The sequence below is a fragment of the Carlito syrichta genome, unplaced genomic scaffold (genome assembly GCF_000164805.1).
Source record: "Carlito syrichta isolate Samal-C Ts95f unplaced genomic scaffold, Tarsius_syrichta-2.0.1 Scaffold113598, whole genome shotgun sequence".
In the NCBI taxonomy this organism is placed as follows: Eukaryota; Metazoa; Chordata; class Mammalia; order Primates; family Tarsiidae; genus Carlito; species Carlito syrichta.
Genome location: NW_007057694.1, coordinates 141,049 through 164,187, shown reverse-complemented (window position 1 = coordinate 164,187; position 23,139 = coordinate 141,049). Strand labels below are relative to the sequence as shown.

The following is a 23,139-nucleotide window of genomic DNA, read 5'->3' as shown; positions in this document are numbered from 1 at the left end:
CAGACACACCTTGAGCTGGGATTCTGGAGGGGCTCGTCAGGGTCCCGCTTCCGCGTCGTGGAGGAGGAGGCGACGGCGAGGGGGGCCTGCGGGGCAGGCGAGCCCTTGGCGCGGGGACGGGCGGGCGCGTCTCAGAGCCGCCGCGCGGGGGCAATGTGCCTCCGTGCCAGGCCCAGCGCGCCCTCCAGGCTCTGCAAACCCGGTCCGGCAGGGAAGCCGTCGCGGGCCTCGGCCGTCCTTCCCAGCAGGCTTGTGCGGCGTGAAGCAGATTTGATGCATGGCTCCATCTTCCAGGAGCTGGAAAAGTGGAGGGCCAGACCCCCAAAACCTGGAGCGGGAGAGGGAGCAGCTTCCCACATCAACTGCAACCATGGCCTCTTTTTTTTTTTTTGAGTTGGAGTCTCACTCGGTCGCCCAGACTGGAGGGCAGTGGCCGCTCCCGGCCTCCGCAGCCTCGACCTGCTGGGCTCCGGCGATCCTTCCGCCTCCGCCTTCCGAGGAGCCGGAATTACCGGCGCGCGCTACCACGCCCGGCTGATGTTTTGATTTCTTGTAGAGATGAGGTCTCGCTGCCCAGGCGGGTCTCGAACCCGCGGGCTCAGGCAGTCCACTCACGAGAATACTTTTTCATCTGAACATGGATGTGAACACTAAGCATTCATGCTAATGCAATAGCATGATATACAGAAGTGTAAATGTGGGGGTGACACTTTAGGCTTTCCTCCTGAGTTCACAGCTCTGGGAGGGAAGGAGGGGGATGGGGACTCTCCCTCCCATGCCCCCGCTGGAGGCCCGATCAGCCCTATCCGCTCCTAAGTCCCCATCACTTTCGTTTCCCCCACAAACTGTGTCCACGCTGTGTGACGCAGGAGGGCGGGTGTGTTGTTTGCTCACCACGAAGCAAGGAGGGCAGGAGGCTGGGGCCAGATCAAGGGTCAGAGGGCTAGGGCAGCCAAGACGCCACGCCCCCGGCCTGCCACGGTGGCTGCAGAGATAGGCCGGTCCCGCGCGGCGTGGGGGGTGGGCGGTGGGCTGCGCCTCTGAGACCCCCTGCGGGGCTTTACCGGAGTCCGGCCGCAGCTCGTGAGGCGGGAGGGGAGTGGGGACCAGGAGGAGGCTCTGGCGGGCCCTGCTGATGGTGGCCCGCGTAGGGCCTGTGGGGGATGGAGTTACACCAGGGCCCACCGCCCATTTGGGGCTTAAGGTTACCTTCCACGATTCCCCGCCAGCCCCACTGCGCAGCCCGGGGCGGGCTAGAGGGAGAGCCGAGCTCGCCAGGATGTTTCCGGGAGAAGGATGGAGCTCTCCTCCCGGTGGCCTGGCTGCGGAAAAGCGAGAAGAGGCCTCGGAAACCCACGCAAGGGAAGAGGCTTGAAATGCCCAAAGCTCATTCCTGCCAAACCCAAAGGCTGGGATTCGGAGCCTGACCCCGAAGCGAGCGGAAGCCACACCCCTTCCTGCAGGGCAGGGAATGCGGCCCCACAGCTGCTGCTACAGTCCTAGCCTGCAGCTCAGCCCCGCCTTTTTCCACCGCCTGTGGCCCCCTTCCTCAGCAGCAGTCCCACGTCCACGGGAGAAGTTGCAGGAGGGCGGTGGAAGGGTCCCACAAATTGAGGAGGATTTACAGCTCGCAGGCGGGCAGGGCCGAGCTGGAAGCCAGCGTGCACGACAGTCACGCGGTGCAGGCGAAGCTGGAGACAGACAGGCAGGGGCACGATGGGTTTGGCCCTCAGTCCCGCCCAGACTAGAAAGAAGCAGAGCTCCAGGCAAAGTGCAGGGAGCTCACTAGGCCTGGCTCTGGGAAGAGTGAGGGGGAAGGAAGCCGGGATGAGCAGGGGACAGGACGGCTGTTCCCGCAGAAGAGGCAGAAGCACTCCTGGGCACTGCTGCCGGCTCCCAGCTGGAGCAGCACTGTGAGTGGACACGTTCTGGCCTAGGAGTTCGTAGGTTCAACCCTGTCCCCAGGAAATACTGTTAAAGCTTTATGAACAAAGACTCGTTTAGGGTGAAAAAACTGGAAACTACCCTTATGTCCTCCCAAATAAAATTAAGTTATGGTTATGTGGATGTTTAAAATGTTTGTGGTATTAAAATCCAAAGACTGAAAAGATAAAAGGTCTGAGTGAAGAAAAAATATGCACAGAAAAAACAAGACTAGAAGGAGCTCTGGAACCTGGAAGTCCAAAGTCAAGGTGTCAGCAGGGCCCTGCTCCCTCTGGAACTTGTTAGGGGATCCTTCCTGGCCTCTTCTAGCTTCTGGTGTTTCCTGGCCACGTCTGGCATTTTCTGGCTTGTAGATGTGTGACTACAACCTCTGTCTCTGTTGTCATTTGGCTATCCTCTCTCTGTGTGTCTCTCAGGGTCCACACCTCCTGTGAGGACACAGCCATATTGATTAGTGTCCACCCTAGTCCAGAGTGACCATCTTAACTCGATTACATCTGTAAAGACCCTGTTCCAAGTAAGACCACATTTACAGGAACCAGAAGTTAGGATTTTAACATATCTTTTTGGGGAGACACAGTTCAACCCACAGCAAGTACCATCTCATCTCTGCTTGCTTCCTTTCTTTTTTCTTTCTTTCCTTTTCTCTCTCTCTCTCTCTTTTTTTTTTTTTTGAGTTGGAGTCTCACTCTGTTGCCCAGACTGGAGTGCAGTGGCCTCTCCCAGCCACTGTAGCCTCGACCTTCTGGACTCTGGCCTCAGCCTTCTAAGTAGCTGAAACTACAGGCGCGCACTACCATGCCCGGCTAATTTTTGATTTATTGTAGAGATGAGGTCTCGCCAAGTTGCCCAGGCGGGTCTCGAACCCACGGACTCAGGCAATCCACTCACCTCAGCCTCCCAAGGCACGGGATTACAGGCTGAGCCACTGAGCCCGGCTTACTCTCTTTTTTTTTTTGAGAGACAAAGTCTTGCTGTGTTGGTCAAGTGCAGTAACTATTCATAGACACGATCATAGCTCACTGCGTTATCGAACTCTGGGTCTCAGTGGATCTTCCTGCCTCAGCCTCCTGAGTAGCTGGGACTATAGACACACACTACCATGCATGGCTACCATCTCTGAATTTTTCAGGATGGTATGGCCTTGGGCAAGAACTTTCTGTGCCTCTGTTTCCTCATCTTTAAAGTTAAAGAGTATGGCTGGGTATGGTGGCTCATGCTTGTAATCCCAGCACCCCAGGAGCTTGAGGCTGAGGTAAACTGAACACGCCACTGCACTCTAGCCTGGACAATGGAGTGAGACCTCGGCTCAAAAATAAATAAGTAAATACATAAATAAAGTTAGGGAGTAGAGCAGGCTTTTCCTGAGGATCTGTCCAACTGTGACATTCTATGTTTCTTTGTCCCAGCCCTGAGGTGCCATGCCAGCTTGTGGGCTCTTGTCCTTCTCTCTAAAGGGGCCCTTGGAGCCAGGTGTGGTGGCTCATGCCTGTAATCCCAGCATTTTGGGAGGTGGAGGCAAGAGGATTGCCTGAGTCCATGGGTTTGAGACCAACTTCGGCAACATGGCAAGACGTCGTCTGTACAATAAAGAAAAAAAAAAAAAAAAAAAGAATTAGCTTGGCGTGGTAACATACACCTTAGTTCCAGCTACTTGGAAGGCTGAGGTGGAAGGATCGCCTGGGCCCATCAGGTCGAGGTTGTAGTGTCTGTGAGCATGCCACTGCATTCCAGTCTGGGCAAAAGAGTGAGACTCCAACTCAAAAATAAAAATAAAAATAAAGGGGCCCTAGGAACTCCAAGCCACTTACAGCTTTTGCTGCCTCAGCCAGCGGCATATGGACAAGAAAGCTGAAGAGGAAGGCTTCTCTATGCCTGGGGACAAGTGCCGGGAGGCGGGAGGCTTGGCCTGTGTCTCACTTTGCCTAGTGTCTTTGGACCAATCACTATGCCTTCTGCACATGGTGTGGTTCCTCTGTAGAGCAGATGCAAGGGTGCTTTCCTGCCAGTTTTGTGGGTCATTCCAGCTGCCTCCAGTGAGCTCCCCGTTCCTATCTCACCTGCTTCATCCAGCTGTTCTGCCACACTGTAGTCGGGATGATCTTTGATTTTTTTATTTTTAGTTTTTAGAGACAGGGTCTCGCTCTGTTGCCCAGACTGAGTGCAGTGGGGCAATCATAGCTCACTGTAGCCTTGAACTCCTGGGCTTAAGTGGTCCTCCCACCTCAGCCTCCAGAGTAGCTGAGATTACAGGTGCATGCTGCCACGCCTGGCTAATTTTTGAATTTTTTTGTAGAGACAAGGTCTTGCTATGTTATTCAGGCTAGTCTCACAACTCCTGGCTTCAAGAGATTCTCCTGTCCTGGTCTCCTAAAGTGCTGTGATTGCAGGAATGAGCCACTGCGCCCAGCCAATCTGCACTTTTTAACATGAGAACCTAAGCTTGTTTTCCTTCTGCTTAAAATTCTTCTGGCCCCGAGAAGGATCAAACTCTGCAGCACAGCACTTGAAGCCTTTGACAACTTGGTCCCTGTCACTTCCCTTGTGCCTTCTCCACAGACTTCTGATCTCAAGCCATAGACAACTACAGGGAGTTTGAGAAAAGCGACATTGGTTCCATGCATGCCCTCCCTGCCTTCCAGATTGCTGACTCCACACAAACTTCCAGGGATCACCCCACCTCGCCCCACTCTCTTCTGAGCTCCCTTCTCCAGCTCATGCCTGTAAACCCAGCGCTTTGGGAGGCCAAGGTGGAAGGACTGCTTAAGCCCAGGAATTCAAGACCAGCCTGGGCAACAGAGCAAGACCTCATCTCCACAAAAAATGAAAATTACAAAAATTAGCTGTGTGTGGTGGTGCACACCTGTACTCCCAGCTACTCAGGAGGCTGAGGTGGAAGGATCGCTTGACCTCTGGAGGTTGAGGCTGTGGTGAGCCAGGATCCTGCCACTATACTCCAGCCTGGGTGATAGAGTGAGACCCTGACTCAAAATAAAAAAGCACAAAGAGAGCGTGAACTCCCTTCTCCGCCTAAATTCCTCCTTGGGGTTCATATCATACCCTATACTGGTTATCTGTTGCTGTGTAAAAATCATCCCAAAATTTAGCATCTTCAAATAACAAACATGGAACATCTCACACAGTCTCTGAGGGTCAGGTATCCAGGGGCAGATTCTGGTTCAGGGTCTCTCATGAGGCTTCAGTGGTGCGGCAGTCATGGAAGACTTGAGTGACTGAAGGGTCCACTGGGGTGCTGGGGTTACTGGGGTGCATTTAGCTTATTTCTATTTTTGTATTGTTACAGTGATGTTCCTAGAAGTATCAATACATAAAAACTTTTCTATATTCTAGATGATTTACTTAGCACAGATCCCCAAGGTAGTATTATTGGGTCAAAGGATTTGAACATTTTCATGGGGGTCACCAGCTTCTTTGAATTTTTACCTACATGGTAAATCCTTTCTCATTATCCTTTCTCCTCAGACCTCTCTGTTTTGTTGTCAGAATTCTTAGTTGCTCATAACATCCCACTCTAACGATTTTGAACAGAAGGGATTTCATTGGGCAATATTAAATAACTCAGGAATCTTTGGGAGGCCAGAGAACCAGGCTGGAATGCTGTGCAGTCAGGGACGATACAGCCAAAAACTTACCCAATGGCACCAAGTTGGCGTCATTTCTTTCTTTCTTTTTTTTTTTTTTTTGCTGTGGTGTAATCATAGCTCATTGCAGCCTCAAACTCCTGGCCTCAAGACATCCTCCTGCCCCAGCCTCCCAAGTAGCTGGGATTTCAGGCACAAGCCTTCACGCCCAGCTAATTAAAAAAAAATTTTTTTTTTTGCTAGAGATGGGGATTTCACTATGTTACCTAGGCTGATCTCAAACTCCAATCCTCCCACCCTAGCCTCCAAAAGTGCTGGGTTTACAGGCATGAGCCACCTTGCTGGCCTTCCAAGTGAACTTTTAAAGATGACCTACTGTGTTAGTCGCGGAGGCGGGGATCGGACGCTGGGAAGTCACTGGACTCCACAGGCTCCTGTATTAAAAACTCCCTTGGTCTCAAACAGTCCTCCCACCTTGGCCTCCCAGAGTGTTGAGATTACAGGCGTGAGTCACCACTCCCGGCCCCTCTTTCAAACTTTATAACTGGAAAAGAGGCCAAATGGGAACAAGAAGGTCAATGCCAAAGGTTGCTATATACTCAAAAGAGGTGACAAAAAGATCCAGACAAAAATATTGCTCTTTCCCTCGCTAGGAAGTTGTTTCTGTGGCAAGGTCTTGCCAGTCGTGCCATCGGACTCCTCTCGCTGGACACAGTATCCTCCTCTGGACTGTCACCTCAAGACTGTCCTGTCTGTCCTTAGGGTCACATTGTCCACAACTGGAAGGCACGATGGTTCATCCTTCGGCAGAACACGCTGGTGTACTACAAGCTTGAAGGGGGTCGGAAGGTGACCCCTCCCAAGGGCCGAATCCTCCTGGATGGCTGCACCATCACCTGCCCCTGCCTGGAGTATGACAACCGACCCGTAAGTGAAGGCTCCGTTACCTGTGCCTCGCCCTTCCCATCCCTGACCTCTTTGGGGAGGGTGGTGTGGGTGATAAGAGGAGCTCAGAGTTGTCACTGAAAAACTTGGGTTCAAAACCTGGCTCTACCATGTTGTGTGTGACCTTGGGCAAGGAGTTAAATCTCTCTGGGCCTTTGTTCCTCAGCTAGAAAGTGAGATAAAATCGCCGGGCGTGGTGGCTCATGCCTGGAATTCCAGCACTTTGGGAGGCAAAGGTGAGAGGATTGCCTGAGCTCAGGGGTTTGAGACCATCCTGAGCAACATGGCAAGACCTCATCTCTACAGAAAATCAAAAAATTAGCCAGGCCTGATGGCACATGCCTATGGTTCCACCTACTTGGAAGGCTGAGGCAGAAGGATCGCCAGAGCCTAGCAGGTTGAGGCTGCGGTGGCCGTGAGCAGCGTGCTACTGCACTCCAGCCTGGGCGACGGAGCCAGACTCCGACTCAAAAAAATAAAAAAGAAAGAAAATGGGATAAAATAATTACACCTGAGTATCTACTTGGTTGTGCTGGGATCATGAGGTTCATGGCATTTTAGAACACTTCCTCCTATGAGGCAGGCACTACACAAAGATGAATAATTACTGCCATCTCAGGCTTTAGCACAATGGCTTCTATCACCTGGGGGATGGATGTGTTCCAGGGGTCAGGGGTGGCTTGAATCCTACCCATCAAAAAAGTAAATCAGCCGGGCTTGGTGGCTCAGCCTGTAATCCCAGCACTTTGGGAGTGGATTGCCTGAACCCGAGGGTTTGAGACCCGCCTGGGCAACTTGGCGAGACCTCATCTCTACAATAAATCAAAAATTAGCTGGGTGTGGTAGCGCGTGCCTGTAGTTCCAGCTACTTGGAAGGCTGAGGCAGAAGGATTGCCGGAGCCCAGCAGGTAAAGGCTGCAGTGGCCGGGAGCGGCCACTGCAATCCAGTCTGGGTGACAGAGTGAGACTCCAACTCAAAAAAAAAAAAAAAGTAAATCAGCCAATCATTTATGGAAGACCCATTACGTGCCAGTAAATTCTACTAGGAACTGAGCTTGGTTCCTCATTTTAGTCTAAGAGAGTTCTCCTCAGGCTTTTCTCCCACTGAAAACCTGCAGTGGCTCTCCGTTACCTCTATCTGGTCTGAACCAAACTCCAATCACCCCTTTCGTGAATGGAGGAGTCAAGGAAGGAAATGGTATGATGGTTTCTTCATGGAGTTAATCATCTTAGTGGGAAAACTAGTGATAAATTGAAAACCTTTTGGCATTCCGAGGCTGGGCATGGGCTCATACCTGTAATCACAGCACTTTGGAAGGCTGAGGCGGGAGGATTGCTTGAGCCTAGGAATTGGAGACCAGCTTGGACAACATAGTTAGACCTGTTCTGTACTACAAAATTACAAAATTAGCCAGGCTTGGTGGTATGCGCCTATAGTCCCAGCTTGGTGGCATGCTCCTGTAGTCCCACTCATGAAGCTGAGGTGGGAGGATTGCCTGAGTCCAAAAGGTTGAGACTGTGGTAAGCCATGATGGTGCCACTGCACTCCAGCCTGGGTGACAGAGTGAGACCTCGACTCAAAACAAACAAAACAAAACAAAGCAAAAATACTCTAGATCTCAATAAATGAAAGCCTGAATGTGCAGATTAAATTGCTACTGACCTTGATGATATCTGAGGCCATGGTCCCCAACCTTTTGGCATCAGGGACCAGTATCATGGAAGACAATTTTTCCACACATGGGGGAGGGGGGAGGATGGTTTGGGGATGTTTAAAGGGCCCAACATTTATTATACACTTTATTTCTATTATTATTACATTGTAATATATAATGAAATAATTATACAACTCACCATAAAAAAGGTACAGATGGAAGTGATAAATAAAATAATGAGTATGCCACGTGCGGACTAAAATAAGTGTCAGATTCTGATTTAAAGGCTGCTACTAGATGCAGCTGTACAGTTGAAGACATCAACTCACTTGCCACTCAGTGATAGGGTTTTGATAGGGTCTGATTTACTATGGTCTCTGTGCAGTCAAACTTCACTGCTAATTTTTTTTTAATGAATTAAGAAAGGGAGATTTATTAAAGGGAGGATGCATTATGAAGGGTACAATGGGCGGTATAGCAGAGTCTGCCTGCTAATGTTAATCTGTATTTGCAGTCGCTCCCCAGTGCTAGAATCATCGCCTCAGCTCCACCTGAGATCATCAGGCATTAGGTTCTCACAAGGAGTGCACAGCCTAGATCCCTCACATGTGCAGTTCACAATAGAATTCGCACTGCTATGCAAATGTAATGCCACCGCTGATCTGGCAGAAGATGGAACTCGGCAGTAATGTGAGTGATGAGGTGCGGCTGTAAATACAGATGAAGCTTCGCTCACTTGCTCACCACTCACTTCCTTCTGTGTGGCCCAGTTCCTGACAGGCCACGGACCGCTTCTGCGGCCCGGGGTTTGAGGACGCCTGTCCTAGGAAACAGTGGGGAGCAGATGTGCTGGTAGGATGGGCTGGAGAGAGGAGAACTCTGTTCTACGCTTTAAAAAAGGGAAACAGGTTAGATTTACTAACTGGGGTTGTGAGCTTCATGGTGATTCTACATAAAATGCTCAAACAAATTGTTATCTGCATGGTTTGTGAGTACGTGGGCAGGAAGATTTTATTTATTTATTTATTGGGTCAGAATCTCACACTGTCTCCCAGGCCAGAGTACAGTAGCACAATCAAGGGTTGCCACAGTCTTGACCTGTGGGACTCAGGCGATCCTCCTGCCTCAGCCTCTCAAGTAGCTGGGATTACAAGGTGCACACCACCTCATCTGGCTAATTTCCTTCTTAAAAATTTTTTTTTTTTTTTTAGTTGGAGTCTCACTGTCGCCCAGACTGGAGTGCAGTGGCCGCTCCCGGCCACCGCAGCCTCAACCTGCTGGGCTCCGGCGATCCTGCCGCCTCAGCCTTCCAAGTAGTTGGAACTACAGGCAGGCGCTACCGCGCCCGGCTGATTTTTTGATTTATTGTAGAGATGAGGTCTTGCCAAGTTGCCCAGGCGGGTCTCGAACCTGCGGGCTCAGGCAATCCACTCACTTTAGCCTCCCAAGGCACAGGATTACAGGCTGAGCCACCGAGCCCGGCCTTTTTAAAATTAAAAAAAATTTTTTATAGAGATGAGGTCTTGCTATGTTGCCCCAGCTAGTCTCAAACTCCAATCCTTTTGCCACAGCCTCCAGAAGTGCTAAGATTACAGGCATGCGCCACTATGCTGGCCTTCCTAGGGAACCTGTAAAGACCAGCTACTGTGTTGTTCTGGGAAAGGGGGTTGGACACGGAGCCATCACTGTACTCCATGGTCTCCTGGATTCACTGAGGTCCCACCATCTTTGCCGCCTGCATTCCCTTGCTGCTGTGCCTCTGGGTGCTGGTCTGACTGCCCATCTCGCCCCACAGCTCCTCATTAAGTTGAAGACACGAACATCCACGGAGTACTTCCTGGAGGCATGTTCCCGAGAGGAGAGGGACGCCTGGGCCTTCGAGATAACAGGGGCCATCCATGCAGGGCAGCCAGGGAAAGTCCAGCAACTCCACACACTGAAAAACTCCTTTAAGCTGCCCCCTCACATCAGCCTGCAGTGAGTGCCCACCCACTTGCCCCTGCCCTGCTTGGCTTTATTGCAGCCTCTCCTGTCTGTGCAGTGGAGAGGGGACCCAGCCCCTCCAGGGAGCTCTTTGCTTGCTGCATAGCCTGACTGGCACTACCATTGTGCTTCAGGTCCTTCCTCGCCCCTGTACTGTTTATATTGGTTTCCCTACCTGGGAGTGGCCCTATCTACCTACCCCATTCCCATGTGATCTCTTGGGGTCCCTGTAGCTTATTTTTCTTCTTTTTAAAAACTTTTTTCCTTTATTTTAGTAGCTATACGGGGGTTCAAATAGTTTGGGGTCACAGGGTTGCATTGTATGTTGGTGAGCCTGCCACTTTTAACCACCACCATGGCCAAGAGCCCCTTCCGTTTCATCTAGGATGCTCAGGGCTGTGTCATAGCTTCCCAAAAATCTTGTCTTAATCTGTTTTCTGTTGCTTATAACAGAATACCTGAAACTGGGTAATTTATAAAGAAAAAGAACTTATTTTGGACACTTATAGAGGCTGATAAGTCCAAGGTCAAGGGGCTGTGTCTAGTGAGGACCTTCTTGCTGGTGGAGACTCTGTAGTCACGAGGAGGTGCAGGGCATCTGGTGCCGAGGGGCTAAGCATGCTCATGTTCTAGCATGGGTCTCTTCCTCTTCCTGTAAAGCCACCAGTTCCCCTCCTATGATAACCCATTAACCCATGAATGAGTTAATCCATTCACAAGGGCAGAGCTCTCATGACCCAATCTCCTCTAAAAAGTGTCACCTTTCACCAGGTGCAGTGGCTCAGTCCTGTAATCCCAGCACTTTGGGAGGCTGAGGTGAGAGGATTGCCTGAGCCCAGGGGTTTGAGACCAGCCAGGCAACTTGGTAAGACCTCATCTCTACAATAAATCAAAAACTTAGCTGGGCACGGTGGTGCATGCCTGTAGTTCCAGCTACTTGGAAGGCTGAGGCAGAAGGGTCACCTGAGTCCAGCGAAGCCGTGTGCCCAGCGAAGCCGTGAGCAACACCATTGCACTCTATCTAGCCTGGGTGACAGAGGAAGACTCTGACTCAAAAAAAAAAAAAAAAAAAAAGTGTCACCTCTCAATGCTGCCACCTAGGGGGCTAAGTTTCAACGTGCATTTGGGAGGAGACAAACATTCAAATCACAGCGGTCAGTGGCCTTGCTCACTGCCTGGTGGCAAGAATGATGTGTTCTGGCAGCAGCTACCTCCCTGCTTATTGGGATTCTTAATTCATGCATTCAGTAAATAGTTATTGAGTGCCTACTGCATGCCAGGCCCAGTGCTAGGTGCTTAGCAGCTGCAGTAGGAACAAATAAAGTTTCATCTCAGGAACTTTCCAGCCTAAGTAGATAAGTAGAAGATGGGAAGAGACTTTCTGTTGGTGGCAATAACTGGCCTACAGAGTAGAAGAAAAACTGTTCAGTGTTGGAGCTGATTAGTATGTAAAGTAGGGATATATGAAAGGAGATCCCATCCTCATGAGGGAAAGTGTTCCCTCTTCAGGAAAAGCCCCCAGCCTCCCAGGCCTCAGAACTGTTACACCCATCGAAGATATGCTGTGAGTCCATTCCTGGGCTCATAACAACTCCCTGCCAGGCACTGAAACCTTTTTTTTTGGAGTCTGTTGCCCAGGCTGGAGGGCAGTGGCACTATCATGGCTCACCGCAGCCTTGAACTTCTGGGCTCAGGCAATCTTTCCGCCTCAGCCTCCCAAGTGGCTGGAACTACAGGTGTGTGCTACCATACTGGCTGATTTTTTCTTTCTTTTTTAGATTTATTGTAGAGATGAGGTCTCACTATGTTGCCTAGGCTGGTCTCGAACTCCTGGGCTCAACCAGTCCTCCCACTTCAGCCTTCCAAAGTGCTGGGATTACAGGCGCGAGTCACTGTGCCTGGCCCCGGGCACTGAAACCTTGACTGTACCCTTCTACGGGTCTAGGGAGCTGCTGAACCCTGGTGGGTGTAGGGGGGAGCAGCTGCAGGTAAGGGCGGGTAGGTGTGTGCGTTCAAAGATGGTCTGAAGGGTAACTGGAGGGGTTTAGACTAAATGCAGGAGGTCACAGAGAATCATGTGTGCTACTGTACACTCTTGCTTTTAAGTTAAAAGTCACAACTCCTTAGTCTTACTATAAAAGTAGCACATGTAGGGCAACCCCTTCTGGTCCCTTCACACTGTGGGAGCTTTTCTGTCTTCTCAATAAATCCTGCTTCAACAAAAAAAAGTAGCACATGTAGCCAGGTGTGGTGGCTCACGCCTCCTGTAATTCCAGCAAATTGGGAGGTGGAGGCAAGAGGATTGCCTGAGCCCAGGGGTTCGAGACTAGCCTGGGCAACTTGGCGAGACCTCATTTCTACAATAAATCAAAAAATTGACCGGGTGTGGTGGTGTGTGCCTATGGTTCCAGCTACTTGGAAGACTGAGATGGAAGGATTGTCTGAGCCCAGCAGGTCAAGACTGCGGTAGCCATGATCATGCCACTGGACTTCAGCCTGGGCAGCAGAGTGAGACTCCAACTCAAACATAAAATAAAATAGAAGTAGCACCTGTTTAGTATAGAAATATTAGAACATTTAGATGACCAAGAAGAAGAAAAGAAATGTCCGAAGATCCTGCCTCTCGAATTCTGATGAGTAGCTGAATACCCCATGTTCTGGGATGAACAGGTTTATGCAAACCTCCCCTCAAAGGCTGAGGGAGTGGAGAGGCTGAAGAAAGCCTGATAAATCCAGTTTCTCAGAAAGAAACATTTAATAGGGACAGAAATAATGTCTTGGGCTGCTGAGAGAGACGGTGGATTGCTGCACCCACTCCAGAAAATATCTTTCATAGAGTAAACTTTTTTGGTAAAACGTGGTGATGCCTCACACTTTCTGGCGAAGCTCATGACCATTGGGAAGGTTTGAAAGCATCTTTATGAGGGGTGATCTATGCTATGGGAACACCTTGGTATGCTCAGGGGGTCAAACATTGGTCATTGTGGTGGCTTCACCCCAAGATGGCATCATTCTTGCCACACAACAGGCTGTTTTCTTATACCCCCTTTCTTTTTTATTATTATTACTTTTTATTTTTTGAGTTAGGGTCTCACTCTGTCATGCAGGCTGGAGTGTGCAGTAGCATGATCATGACAATCATGGCTGATGGCAACCTTGATATCCTGCGCTGAGGTGATCCTTCTACCTCAGCCTCCTGAGTAGCTGGGACTACAGGTGTGCACCACCACGCCTGGCTAATTTTTTAAAAAGTTTTTTGTAGAGATGAGGTCTTGCTACATTGCCCAGGCTGGTCTTGAACTCCTGGGCTCAAGCAATCCTCCTACCTAGGCTTCCCACAGTGCTGGGATTACAGGCCTGAACCACCGAGCCCAGTCCTTACACCCCCTTTCTTAGTGGCATGTATCAACCGTTTGCCACTTGCTTTATGCCCTCAGCAGTGACTCTTGGACCCTTCTTTGTACCTGTCGGTGTGACGAGGGTCTCCCCACTTTGCCTTCCCTTCCATGTAGTCGCATTGTGGACAAGATGCATGACAGCAGCAACGGAATCCGTTCAAGCCCCAACATGGAGCAGGGAAGCACCTACAAAAAGACCTTCCTAGGTGAGCCTGCCCCAGGAGCTGGGCTGGGGCCCTGGGACATGGTGATCTGGGGCTCAGCCATATGCTTGACCAGCTTGAACTGAGGCCAGAGCTGCCAGATGGCCAATGGCCTGGCCTGGCCAGAGATGGCCACAAGTGAGTGTAGCCACGATTCTGTGCAGCGGGAATGGCTTCAGGCTGCTCTTGGGTAGAGCCTGGAGGCCGCCTGGGAGGTCAAGGTCCATGAGGCCATTGCTCAGGCACCTCAAGGAAGCTGGCCATAACCCGCTGGCTGACTGGCACTGCCCTTGGCCAGGCTCCTCCCTGGTGGACTGGCTCATTTCCAACAGCTTTGCTGCCAGCCGTCTGGAGGCGGTGACCCTGGCCTCCATGCTCATGGAGGAGAACTTCCTCAGGCCGGTGGGTGTCCGAAGCATGGATGCCGTTCGCTCTGGGGACCTGGCCGAGCAGTTCCTGGATGACTCCACGGCCCTGTACACTTTTGTAAGTTAAGGAACTGGTGGGCTGGGAGCGGTGGCTCACACCTGTAATCCTGGCACTTTGGGAGGCCGAGACGGGGGGATTGCTTGGGCCCAGGAGTTCAAGACCAGCCCGGGCAACAGAATGAGACCTAGTCTCTACAAAAAAAAATACTAGCCAGGTGTGATGGTGTGCACCTGTTGTCCCAGCTACTTAGAAGCTGAGGTGGATTGACTGCCCAAACCCAGGTGGTTGAGGCTGCGGTGAGCCAAGATGGTGCCTCTGCACTCCAGCCCGGGTAACAGAGTGAGACCCTGACTCAAAAAAAACGAGTGGGTTGTTCTTATCACCAAGGTAGAGAGAAGGAAGAGGCCACAGAACCAGGAGCCTTGGGGGTCCATGGTCTTAGGGAGAGGCCTGGGGTTTGGGGGACCGCTTCATCCTGAGCTGAAGAGGGTTTTATGTTGAGGCATTTCCTTTCCCTTCTGGCTGGCCTGGGTCTTTTCCGTGACTGGGTCCTGCTCTTTCCTCCCCACTAGGCTGAGAGCTACAAGAAGAAGACAAGCTCCAAGGAAGAAGTCAGCCTGGGCATGGTGGAGCTGAGCGGCATGGTGGTCAAACAAGGCTACCTGGTCAAGCAGGTGTGACTGCCTTGGAGTAGGAGGAGACGGACAGTGCTCTAACCCAGGGGAGGCAGGAGCAGGCTTAGAGGGAGGGAGGGCTGAGGCTGCCTGGAGGCACTAAGTATTAGCAGAATCTGCTTAATGAGGAGCCTTGTGCCAGCATGTCAAAAAATATGCAGACGCCTACTCATGAGGGCACCAGACACAAGGGTCGTTCAGGGAAAACGCACTGCGTACACATGTGATTATCACCACTCAGGTTCATGTATTTGTCTTGCAGTGTTTTTCTGTTTGTTCTTTTGAGACAGGGTCTCACTCTGTTGCCCAGGCTGGAGGACTGGAGTACAGTGGCATGATCATAGCTCACTGCGGCTTCAACCTCTAGGGCTCAAGTGATACTCCCACCTTAGCCTCCCATTTAGCTGGGACCGCATGCAGCTTTAAAAAATTTTTTTTATGGTGGAAACGTGGGTCTTGCTATGTTCCCCAGGGTCTTGAACTCCTGGCCTCAAGTGATCCTTCCATCTCGGCCTCCCAAAGTACTGGGATTACAGGCATGAGCCACCATGCCCGGCCTGTCTTGGAAGATGTTGCCGACCAGCTTAATGTCCTGCATTTGTTGGCATTCTGCTCCCTGGGGCTTCCTGGGGTCTCTGCCTTCCTTGGGGAGGCTCTGCATATCCCCTTGTTTCACTTTCTGAACTACAAATAATTGTTTTCTCCACCATGTTGGTAGGCCGAAGATCACATTTTGTGGTATAAGCTCAGTGTTTAGAACCTGGCTGTGACATGACACCCACACCTAACCGTGTTTGGGAGAACGACCATGTTAAACTAGAGGCAAAACGTGTCCCAGTCACCCCTGCAGTGTGCCCAACAAAAAAAGGGAATTCTGGGAACAAAACCACCACATCCCTGGCACAGGAAGAGCAATGGATGTTTTGCACAGCCCCGGGTCTTGTCTCTGCACATTATCTAGCAACTGCACATGCGTGTCTGTACAATGGGCACGAACACTGTTCATCGCCATTCCCTTTGTGACTTGGAGCACGCAATGTTGTCACCTCTTAGGTTACTGACCATCCACACAAACGCCAGTCTACCCCAAGGGTCCTATTTCTGCTGGGCATGATGGGAGTCCTTCCTGAGGGGAGATAGAGAGGCCCCTGAGAGCTTGAGGAGTTGCGGAAGGAACTCTGAAGGTGTTTCTGACTGGGAGGTCTAAGGAAGGTCTGTGATCTAAGGCATGAGGCCAAGGAAAGTCACCCACACACACACGCGTGCGCTCGCGCGCGCACACACACACACACATCAGTATTGTACACTTTTAGATTTTCTCATATAATTAATTGTTTCTTGCTTCTTTTTTTTAAATTGAAGTCTCTCTCTGTTGCCCAGGCTGGGGTGCAGTGGCATGCTCATAGCCACTGCAGCCTCGACCTGTTGGGCTCAGGCAAACCTTTCACCTCAGCCTTCAAAGTAGCTGGAACTACAGGCATGCGCCACCATGTCTGGCTAATTTTTATAATTTATAGTAAAGACAAGGTCTTGCTATGTTGCCCAGGCTGATCTCAAACCCTTGGGCTCAGGCTATCCTCCCGCCTCAGCCTCCCAAAGTGCTGGGATTATAGGCGTGAGCCACTGCACCAGGCCTCTCACTTTCTTTCTTTCTTTTTTTTTTTGTTTTTTTTTTGAGTGGAATCTTACTCTGTCACTCAGGGTGGAGTGCAGTGGCACACTCATGGCCACCGCAGCCTCGACCTGCTGGGTTCTGACGATCCTTCCATCTCAACTTTCCAAGTAGCTGGAACTACAGGCATGCACCACCATGCCCGGCTAATTTTTTGATTTATTGTAGAGATGAGGTCTCGCCACTTTGCCCAGGCTGGTCTTGAACGCATGGGCTCAGGCAATTTTCTTTCCTCAGCCTCCCAAAGTGCTGGGATCATAGGCGTGAGTCACTGTGTCTGGCCTCTCTTTTTTCTTAATGCACAGTGCTGAAGTGGTCTTACCATCTGTGGGCACATGTGTGAAGTGCTCTGGTGCACTTGTGGCTGTGGGTTTGTTTTTGGACTAAGTTGACCCTTACAAAGTTTGAGTCTGCCGTGAGCGCCCAGTCCAGTTGACGCCTGCCACCGCCTTATCCTTCTTTATGCCTAAGTGGTGTCCGGGTAACGTGCCCCTTTTCCTTTGGCGCTGACTGTTCTAGGCTCTGTCGACTTGACTGCACACGATAGCGTTTTTGCTCATGTGTCTCTGAGCAGGGATGGTGTCCGGGAAGACCGCGGCCTTGCAGTCCTTGGCTTTTCTATCGACCTGTCGTAGAATGTAGTCCCATCGGAGCAGGCTGGCATGCGGGGGAACTGGTATTAGATGTCTGGAAACAGGAAGAGGGGCGTACAGCTGTCCTCAGTAAGCGTTGAACCCCCTCTTTGCCTCAGGGGCACAAGAGGAAAAACTGGAAGGTGCGCCGCTTCGTTCTGAGGAAGGACCCAGCTTTCCTGCATTATTATGACCCTTCCAAGGTGAGTGCTGCCTGCTGGTTCGTCCTGTGTTGTGCCCCAAACACTCCTCGGGTCCCCAGTGGAGCTCCCTTCCTCCAGCACCCATGCACCTTCCCGCAGTCCAGGCGCCTCTGCCCTTTCCGCACCGTTGCCTGCTTCTTTGCTTTTTTCTTTTGGAGTTGGAGCCTCACTCTGTTGCCCGGGCTGGAGTGCAGTGACACAACCATGGCTTACTGTAGCCTCGACCTTGGTTCAGGCGATCTACCCACCACAGCCTCCTTAGTACCTGGGACTACAGTTGCATACCACCACACCCAGCTCATTTTAAAATTTTTTTGTAGAGACGAGGTCTTGCTATGTTGCCCTGCATGGTCTTGAGCTCCTGTGCTTAAGTGATCCTCCTGCCTCGACCTCTCAGAGTGCAGGGATTACAGGCCACCGAGCCTGGCTTCAAGTCCTTTTAAGCAAAGAAAAAAATAAGGAGATGTATGAAATAAATGCTTCACTTTTGCATTCAACTCACCACAGTCCAGCCCAACCTAATTTCTTCATGCCCTTTTGGAGTCTATCTCCACCCGGCACCATCTTAGACATTTAGCGATTAGCTTGCTCCTGGCTTTGTGGTTATTCTTCCCGCTGTTTGGGCTGAAGGTCCTCTCCTATCCCCAGAACTTTCTCCCCTTTAAGACCCAGTTCAAGCCTCCTGTCCTTTCTGAGGCTGCCCATGAGCCCTCCAGACTGGGGTAGATCCCTTCCTCCTGGAACTCTACCCCTTTGGGTTCCAATAGTATAAATATGTTCAGTATTTTTATTTAGCTTCTTTGTTTTTTGCCCTACTTATTGCAGAATGAAGTTTTTTATTTATTTATTTTTAATTTTTAAAAATAGAGACAGAGTCTCATTATATTGTTTAGGCTGGTCTCGCACTCCTGGCCTCATGTGATCCTCCTGCCTTGGCCTCCCAAAGTGCTGGGATTACAGGCATGTGCCACCATGCCCCGCTTAAGTATGAAGTTGATTATTGATCATTTGAAGGGATCCAGGGACCCGAGGCTTGAGGTGTTTCAAATTGCTCCAAGTCTTCCAGAGATACCACCAACCATGGTTTTGTTTCTCCAAAGTTTCATGTGGGGCGCATACAAGAGACTTGTATAATGCTGTTCAGTATGCTAGAATCTATCAATTTTGCAGAAATGAAAACTGTGATGTATTTTTTCTGATTGGTTGGTAAGATGCATACAAGGGTTAAGGAAGCAAGGGCCTGCTCCTCCTGATAGAACGTTGGAGCTGAGGCTTTGTTTGAGAATGTCTCCAGGAATGAAGAGCAGATTAATTTTCAAGCAGGCCATACTTGGTAGCAGCAGCATTGATGGGCACTGCTGCTGGCTGTGAATTGAAGAAGCCCAGACTTCCTTTCTGGTGCATGCAACTTGGCCATGTGATATCCAAGTTCAGCTTCTTCTTCTTGTTTTTTTTTAAAAAATTTTATAGAGAGAGGGTCTTGCTATGTTGTTATGTTGCCCAAGCTGGTCGTTGAATACCTGGGCTCAAGGGATCCTCCCACCTCAGTCTCCCAGGGTGTTGGGATTATAGGCTTGAGCCACTGTAGCTGGCCCGGGACCTCATCTGACAACTAACTTGCACTGACTTCTTTGGCTGGCCTGCGGTCTAGGGGCGAGTGCAAGTCTTCCCTTTTGTGCATTCACCAGTCCCTAATTAGGTTTCCTTTCTTTTCCTCTGCAGGAGGAGAACAGGCCAGCGGGTGGGTTTTCTCTCCGTGGCTCTCTGGTGTCTGCTCTGGAAGATAATGGCGTTCCCATGGGTAAGGTGTAACTTCGGCCCCCGCCTGAAGATCTCAGGGACCTCCCTCCTGCACCTCAATAATGTCCCACTGATGAAAGACTGAGTTTGGGAGCTGAGTAGGGCTTAGTGGGACAATGAATGGTGTGAGCTTTGAAGCAAATTTCAGAATTAGAGAAAGGGTATGTGGGGTGTTCTGAGTCTTTTAAGAGTACAACTGAGTAATTCCTTTCTCTAATATTCTTCCCCCCTCAGTATCTTTGCTGATGGCCATGAGCTTCCACCTGAGAATAACAGCTAAGACTTACGCCGTGCCTTAGGGTTAGCGCCATACTTTAATATCTATAATCACACTAATTGCGCAACAGCCAGCTATGGCAGGAAGAGAAATTGAGGTTCAAAGAAGTTAAACAGTTTGTGGTCAGACTCCAAATTCTGTGCCTGGTTTTAACATAAACAGGCTGGATCCTTTGATGTGAATGAGACTGTAGATCTGTGGCTTCAGAGAGGCCGGAAAGGGAGGCTTCCAGGAATGTCCCAACAGAACCATTTCAGGCCTGAAGGTGCTGGCGAGGGAGAGGGTGTGGGAGGGAGGAGCGGGCAGCATGTCTGGGAAACTCCCTGGCCATCTACCTTTATATTTAAGAAATGCTTCATTATATTTGTTTCTTTCCATGTCCCCGCTTTCAGCTAGCTCAAACTGAAAGCAGACATGGATATTCAATCGCTGATTTTTTTTTTTCTGCTTAGGGGTGAAAGGAAATGTCCAGGGAAATCTCTTCAAAGTGATCACTAAGGATGACACACACTACTACATCCAGGCCAGCAGCAAGGCTGAGCGGGTGGAGTGGATTGAAGCCATCAAAAAGCTAACATGACAGGACCTACAGGAACTGGACCAAGATTTCTCACTCCACCAGATACTGCAGATAGAATTTTCTGGAGAATGGGGATGCGTTAAGACTTAACTCTTTTTTTTTTTTTTTTTTTAAGAGACAGGGTCTTGCTGTCTTGCCCAGGCTGGAACGCAGTGGCATGATGATCTTAATACAGCCTCGAACTCTTGGGTTCAAGCCATCCTCCCGCATAGCTGCACACCGCCACACCTGGCTAATTTAAAATTTGTATTTTGTAGAGACAGAGGTCTCTCTACGTTGTCCAGGCTGGTTTTGAACTCCTAGCCTCAAGTAGTCCTCCCCATCTCAGCCTCCCAATGTGGTGGGATTCGGTGTGAACCACCACTCCTGGCAAGACTTTTAACTTTTTTGTACATTTTGTACTGCTTTGGAGTGCGAATGCTGGAGTCCCTCAGGTCCCAAATGGCTGTGGTGCTATTTCCTTCCCCATCATTGGGTTACCAAGCTGGAAAGGCTAGAGCAGCCAGGAGGCATCAGCATCTCTACTTTCTCCATAATCACAACCCTTTCCTTAGGCACCAGAGTAGGTTCCCTTTGTTGGTACAAAAACACTGGCCGTGCTGTAATGCTAAATAAAACTCTACCCTCATGTGGCTCTCCCTTAACTCCTTTTTTGAAATGAATAAGAATTGACATTTCTTTCCGGCTATTAGAATCCTAAGGAAACATTTCAAGTATGTTCATCACTAAGATACTTCATCTTAAAGTGGGGGATGGTGGCAAAACTTTGGTTGGACATGCAGTTTGTTTTGCTTTGGAAAATAAGCCCGCATAAGTGTTATACATTGTAGTAAGTCATGGGCTCAGCTGAATAAGTTAGTCACATATGCAAAAAGAAAAAAAAGGTAAAAACATAGTTTTTCTATGAAAAAAGGTATTTCGAAAGAGATGCCAAGCAGGAGCTCTCTAAAGGACAGAGAAGACATAAATGGGGCAGATTTAAATCAAGGCATGAAATTTGGGTTTTAAAATGAACCTTGACAGAGGCAAATAGATACCAAGAAACTTCACCAGCTGGGAGGTTAATTTGAAATAGTGAAAAGTCTATCATACAATATTTTTACAGAACATTTTTATTACTTTCAAGTTTATACAGTAGTCTGGCACAAGCTATTGCCAGTATCCCTGCCAAGTACAAGTGCTTGGACTTAAATGAATAGATAAAATACATAACTTACATTTAAGGGGAATGGATACTTCCAAAGTGCTTTAGTAGAAATTTTTCCTCTTAAATATTATAAACTGTCTCCTGTTAACCTTGTCTAGAACACCTGTCCTGAATGATCAGGACTGTCAAGCTAATGTTTTACTTATTCCTGTATTTTAAGAGACCACCTTTGAAAGCACCGTTTTCCATTTGGCATTTCACCAAGGCCTAATATCCCTGGAGTTAGTTTTTTTTTTTTCCTTTTTGAATATTGACAGGTATTTATCTTAATTAAACTACATTTGGTTTGATGGCTTCCTGCTTCCAAATTGGCACAAACGTGCCTCACTTTATATGGGAGATATCAGGATCTCCATGGGTTGGAAAGTAGATGACCATCACCTTGAGGCAAATAGTCTCAGCAAGGTCCTGGCACTTAAATTTTTAAAAAACCTCTCACCATTTGGCTCTTCATGAAAATGTAGATAGTAGCATGGCACTGAGTAATGGCAGTTGAGCTTAGCAATGATGCAGTGCTCAGCAGGTCACTAGGGCTCCCACTGTGTGTTTGAAAGTTACCCACATAAGAATTGGCTTGTTATAAACTGATACAAAAAATGGTTTGTTCATATTTTCTCCTGGCCATCGTTTTCAATTTATGCATAAATGAGACTAAAATTATCATTAATTTTGTTACATGAGTTGATAGCCACTTTACCTCAATGAAAGGCAGAGTGGGGAGTAGATAAAACTCAACATTTTTCATGAAAAGGCTTTGGGGGAGATTCAAGAGTTGGATAAGCTGTCCACTTCTAGGCCAATCCTGTTCAAGTTATTCAGAACTGAGTGTTTATGTTATCCTCATACATATCTTATCTCTGCCGACTTTTAGGACAGCAAAGTGTATACATGCTTTAAGTTTAGTTTGTCCTCTTCCTAACGGTATCAGTGAAATATTGATCTTTTCTCTAAGGTCATTAACAAAACTGTCAAGGATCTGAGTGAAAGGCCCATATGGGACAAAAATCACCCACCATGGAGGCCACTGGTATTTTTTTTAACAGTTATGGCTTTTGAAGTATAAAAAATTTCCGTAAACAAAAGAAGAATTCCTCTGCATATAGCAAAGGAGCACCTGTTATATTTTGATGACATTTTTGATGTTATAGACTTCATAAAATTTTTTTGATACTCCAAAGATAGAAGTGACAATTATGTGCCAGTCTTGAGTACATCCAGTTTCTCCTCTAAATATTCCCAAGGTGTCATGCTAGATAGTAAGCATGGCTTTCTCCTGGAAACCAGCCATTTGAAGTGAGACCTTTGGGCTGAAAAAGCTAGCACAGGCTATTACTTTTAACAAAGGAATAAACCTTCATAAATGGCATAAATTCCATAATACACTCTTACATTTTCCAGTCCCTTTAATATTGAGTAAAGACTAGTCCTGGATTGACTATGTAAATATAACCGGTTCCTCAAGTGTATTAAGAGAGTAAATCTATGAAGATAAGCAGACCAAACTAACTCAAGATTTTCTACACTTGAGTACTGTAGCTGTAACTTCAAAGAACTTGTTACCTATGAAATTTATGTACAAAATAACTAGTTCTCGAAGATAAAAGTGATGGAAACATGTAAGAAAAATTGCTGTTAACTGTGTTCAAACAGATTCTTATTCTGTTATAAAGAGAACTGAAGTTCTAAGTGGCACCTAGTAGATATTTTAATCGGAAAAAATTTATCAAAACCTGGGTAATGATGCTCAAAACAACTAAATAAAAAAAATCAGCTACTGTTTTTTTAAAATGTATTTTGTCACTCTGTGTTACAAACTCAAAGCAAGTAGCTTATTACAACAATAAGGACGCAGTGTGATGAATTCTCATACCACAAGTTGTTATCAGTCTCAGGTAAAAGGCACATGACCAATCAAATTCTTTTAAGGCTTTTTCC

General features: G+C 48.7%; 1 protein-coding gene across 1 annotated transcript; it reads left to right on the top strand.

Moving 5' to 3' along the window:
• The first annotated feature begins 6,307 nt into the window (after positions 1-6,307).
• PLEK2 (pleckstrin 2) lies at positions 6,308-20,106 on the top strand. The gene is made up of 8 exons (XM_021719185.1): positions 6,308-6,473; positions 9,942-10,123; positions 13,642-13,733; positions 14,029-14,216; positions 14,732-14,833; positions 17,257-17,340; positions 19,063-19,141; positions 19,870-20,106. Exons 3-8 carry the CDS (start codon positions 13,658-13,660, stop codon positions 19,995-19,997), a joined length of 657 nt encoding a protein of 218 aa, XP_021574860.1. The 5' UTR covers positions 6,308-6,473; positions 9,942-10,123; positions 13,642-13,657; the 3' UTR covers positions 19,998-20,106.
• The last annotated feature ends 3,033 nt before the right edge of the window (positions 20,107-23,139 follow it).

Excerpts from the sequence above, each read along its gene's own strand:
- PLEK2 (XM_021719185.1), top strand. The coding sequence starts at position 13,658 with ATGCATGACAGCAGCAACGGAATCCGTTCAAGCCCCAACATGGAGCAG. Across the intron at positions 17,341-19,062 it reads ATTATTATGACCCTTCCAAG|GAGGAGAACAGGCCAGCGGG; the intron begins GTGAGTGCTGCC and ends TTTCCTCTGCAG. Across the intron at positions 19,142-19,869 it reads AGATAATGGCGTTCCCATGG|GGGTGAAAGGAAATGTCCAG; the intron begins GTAAGGTGTAAC and ends TTTTCTGCTTAG.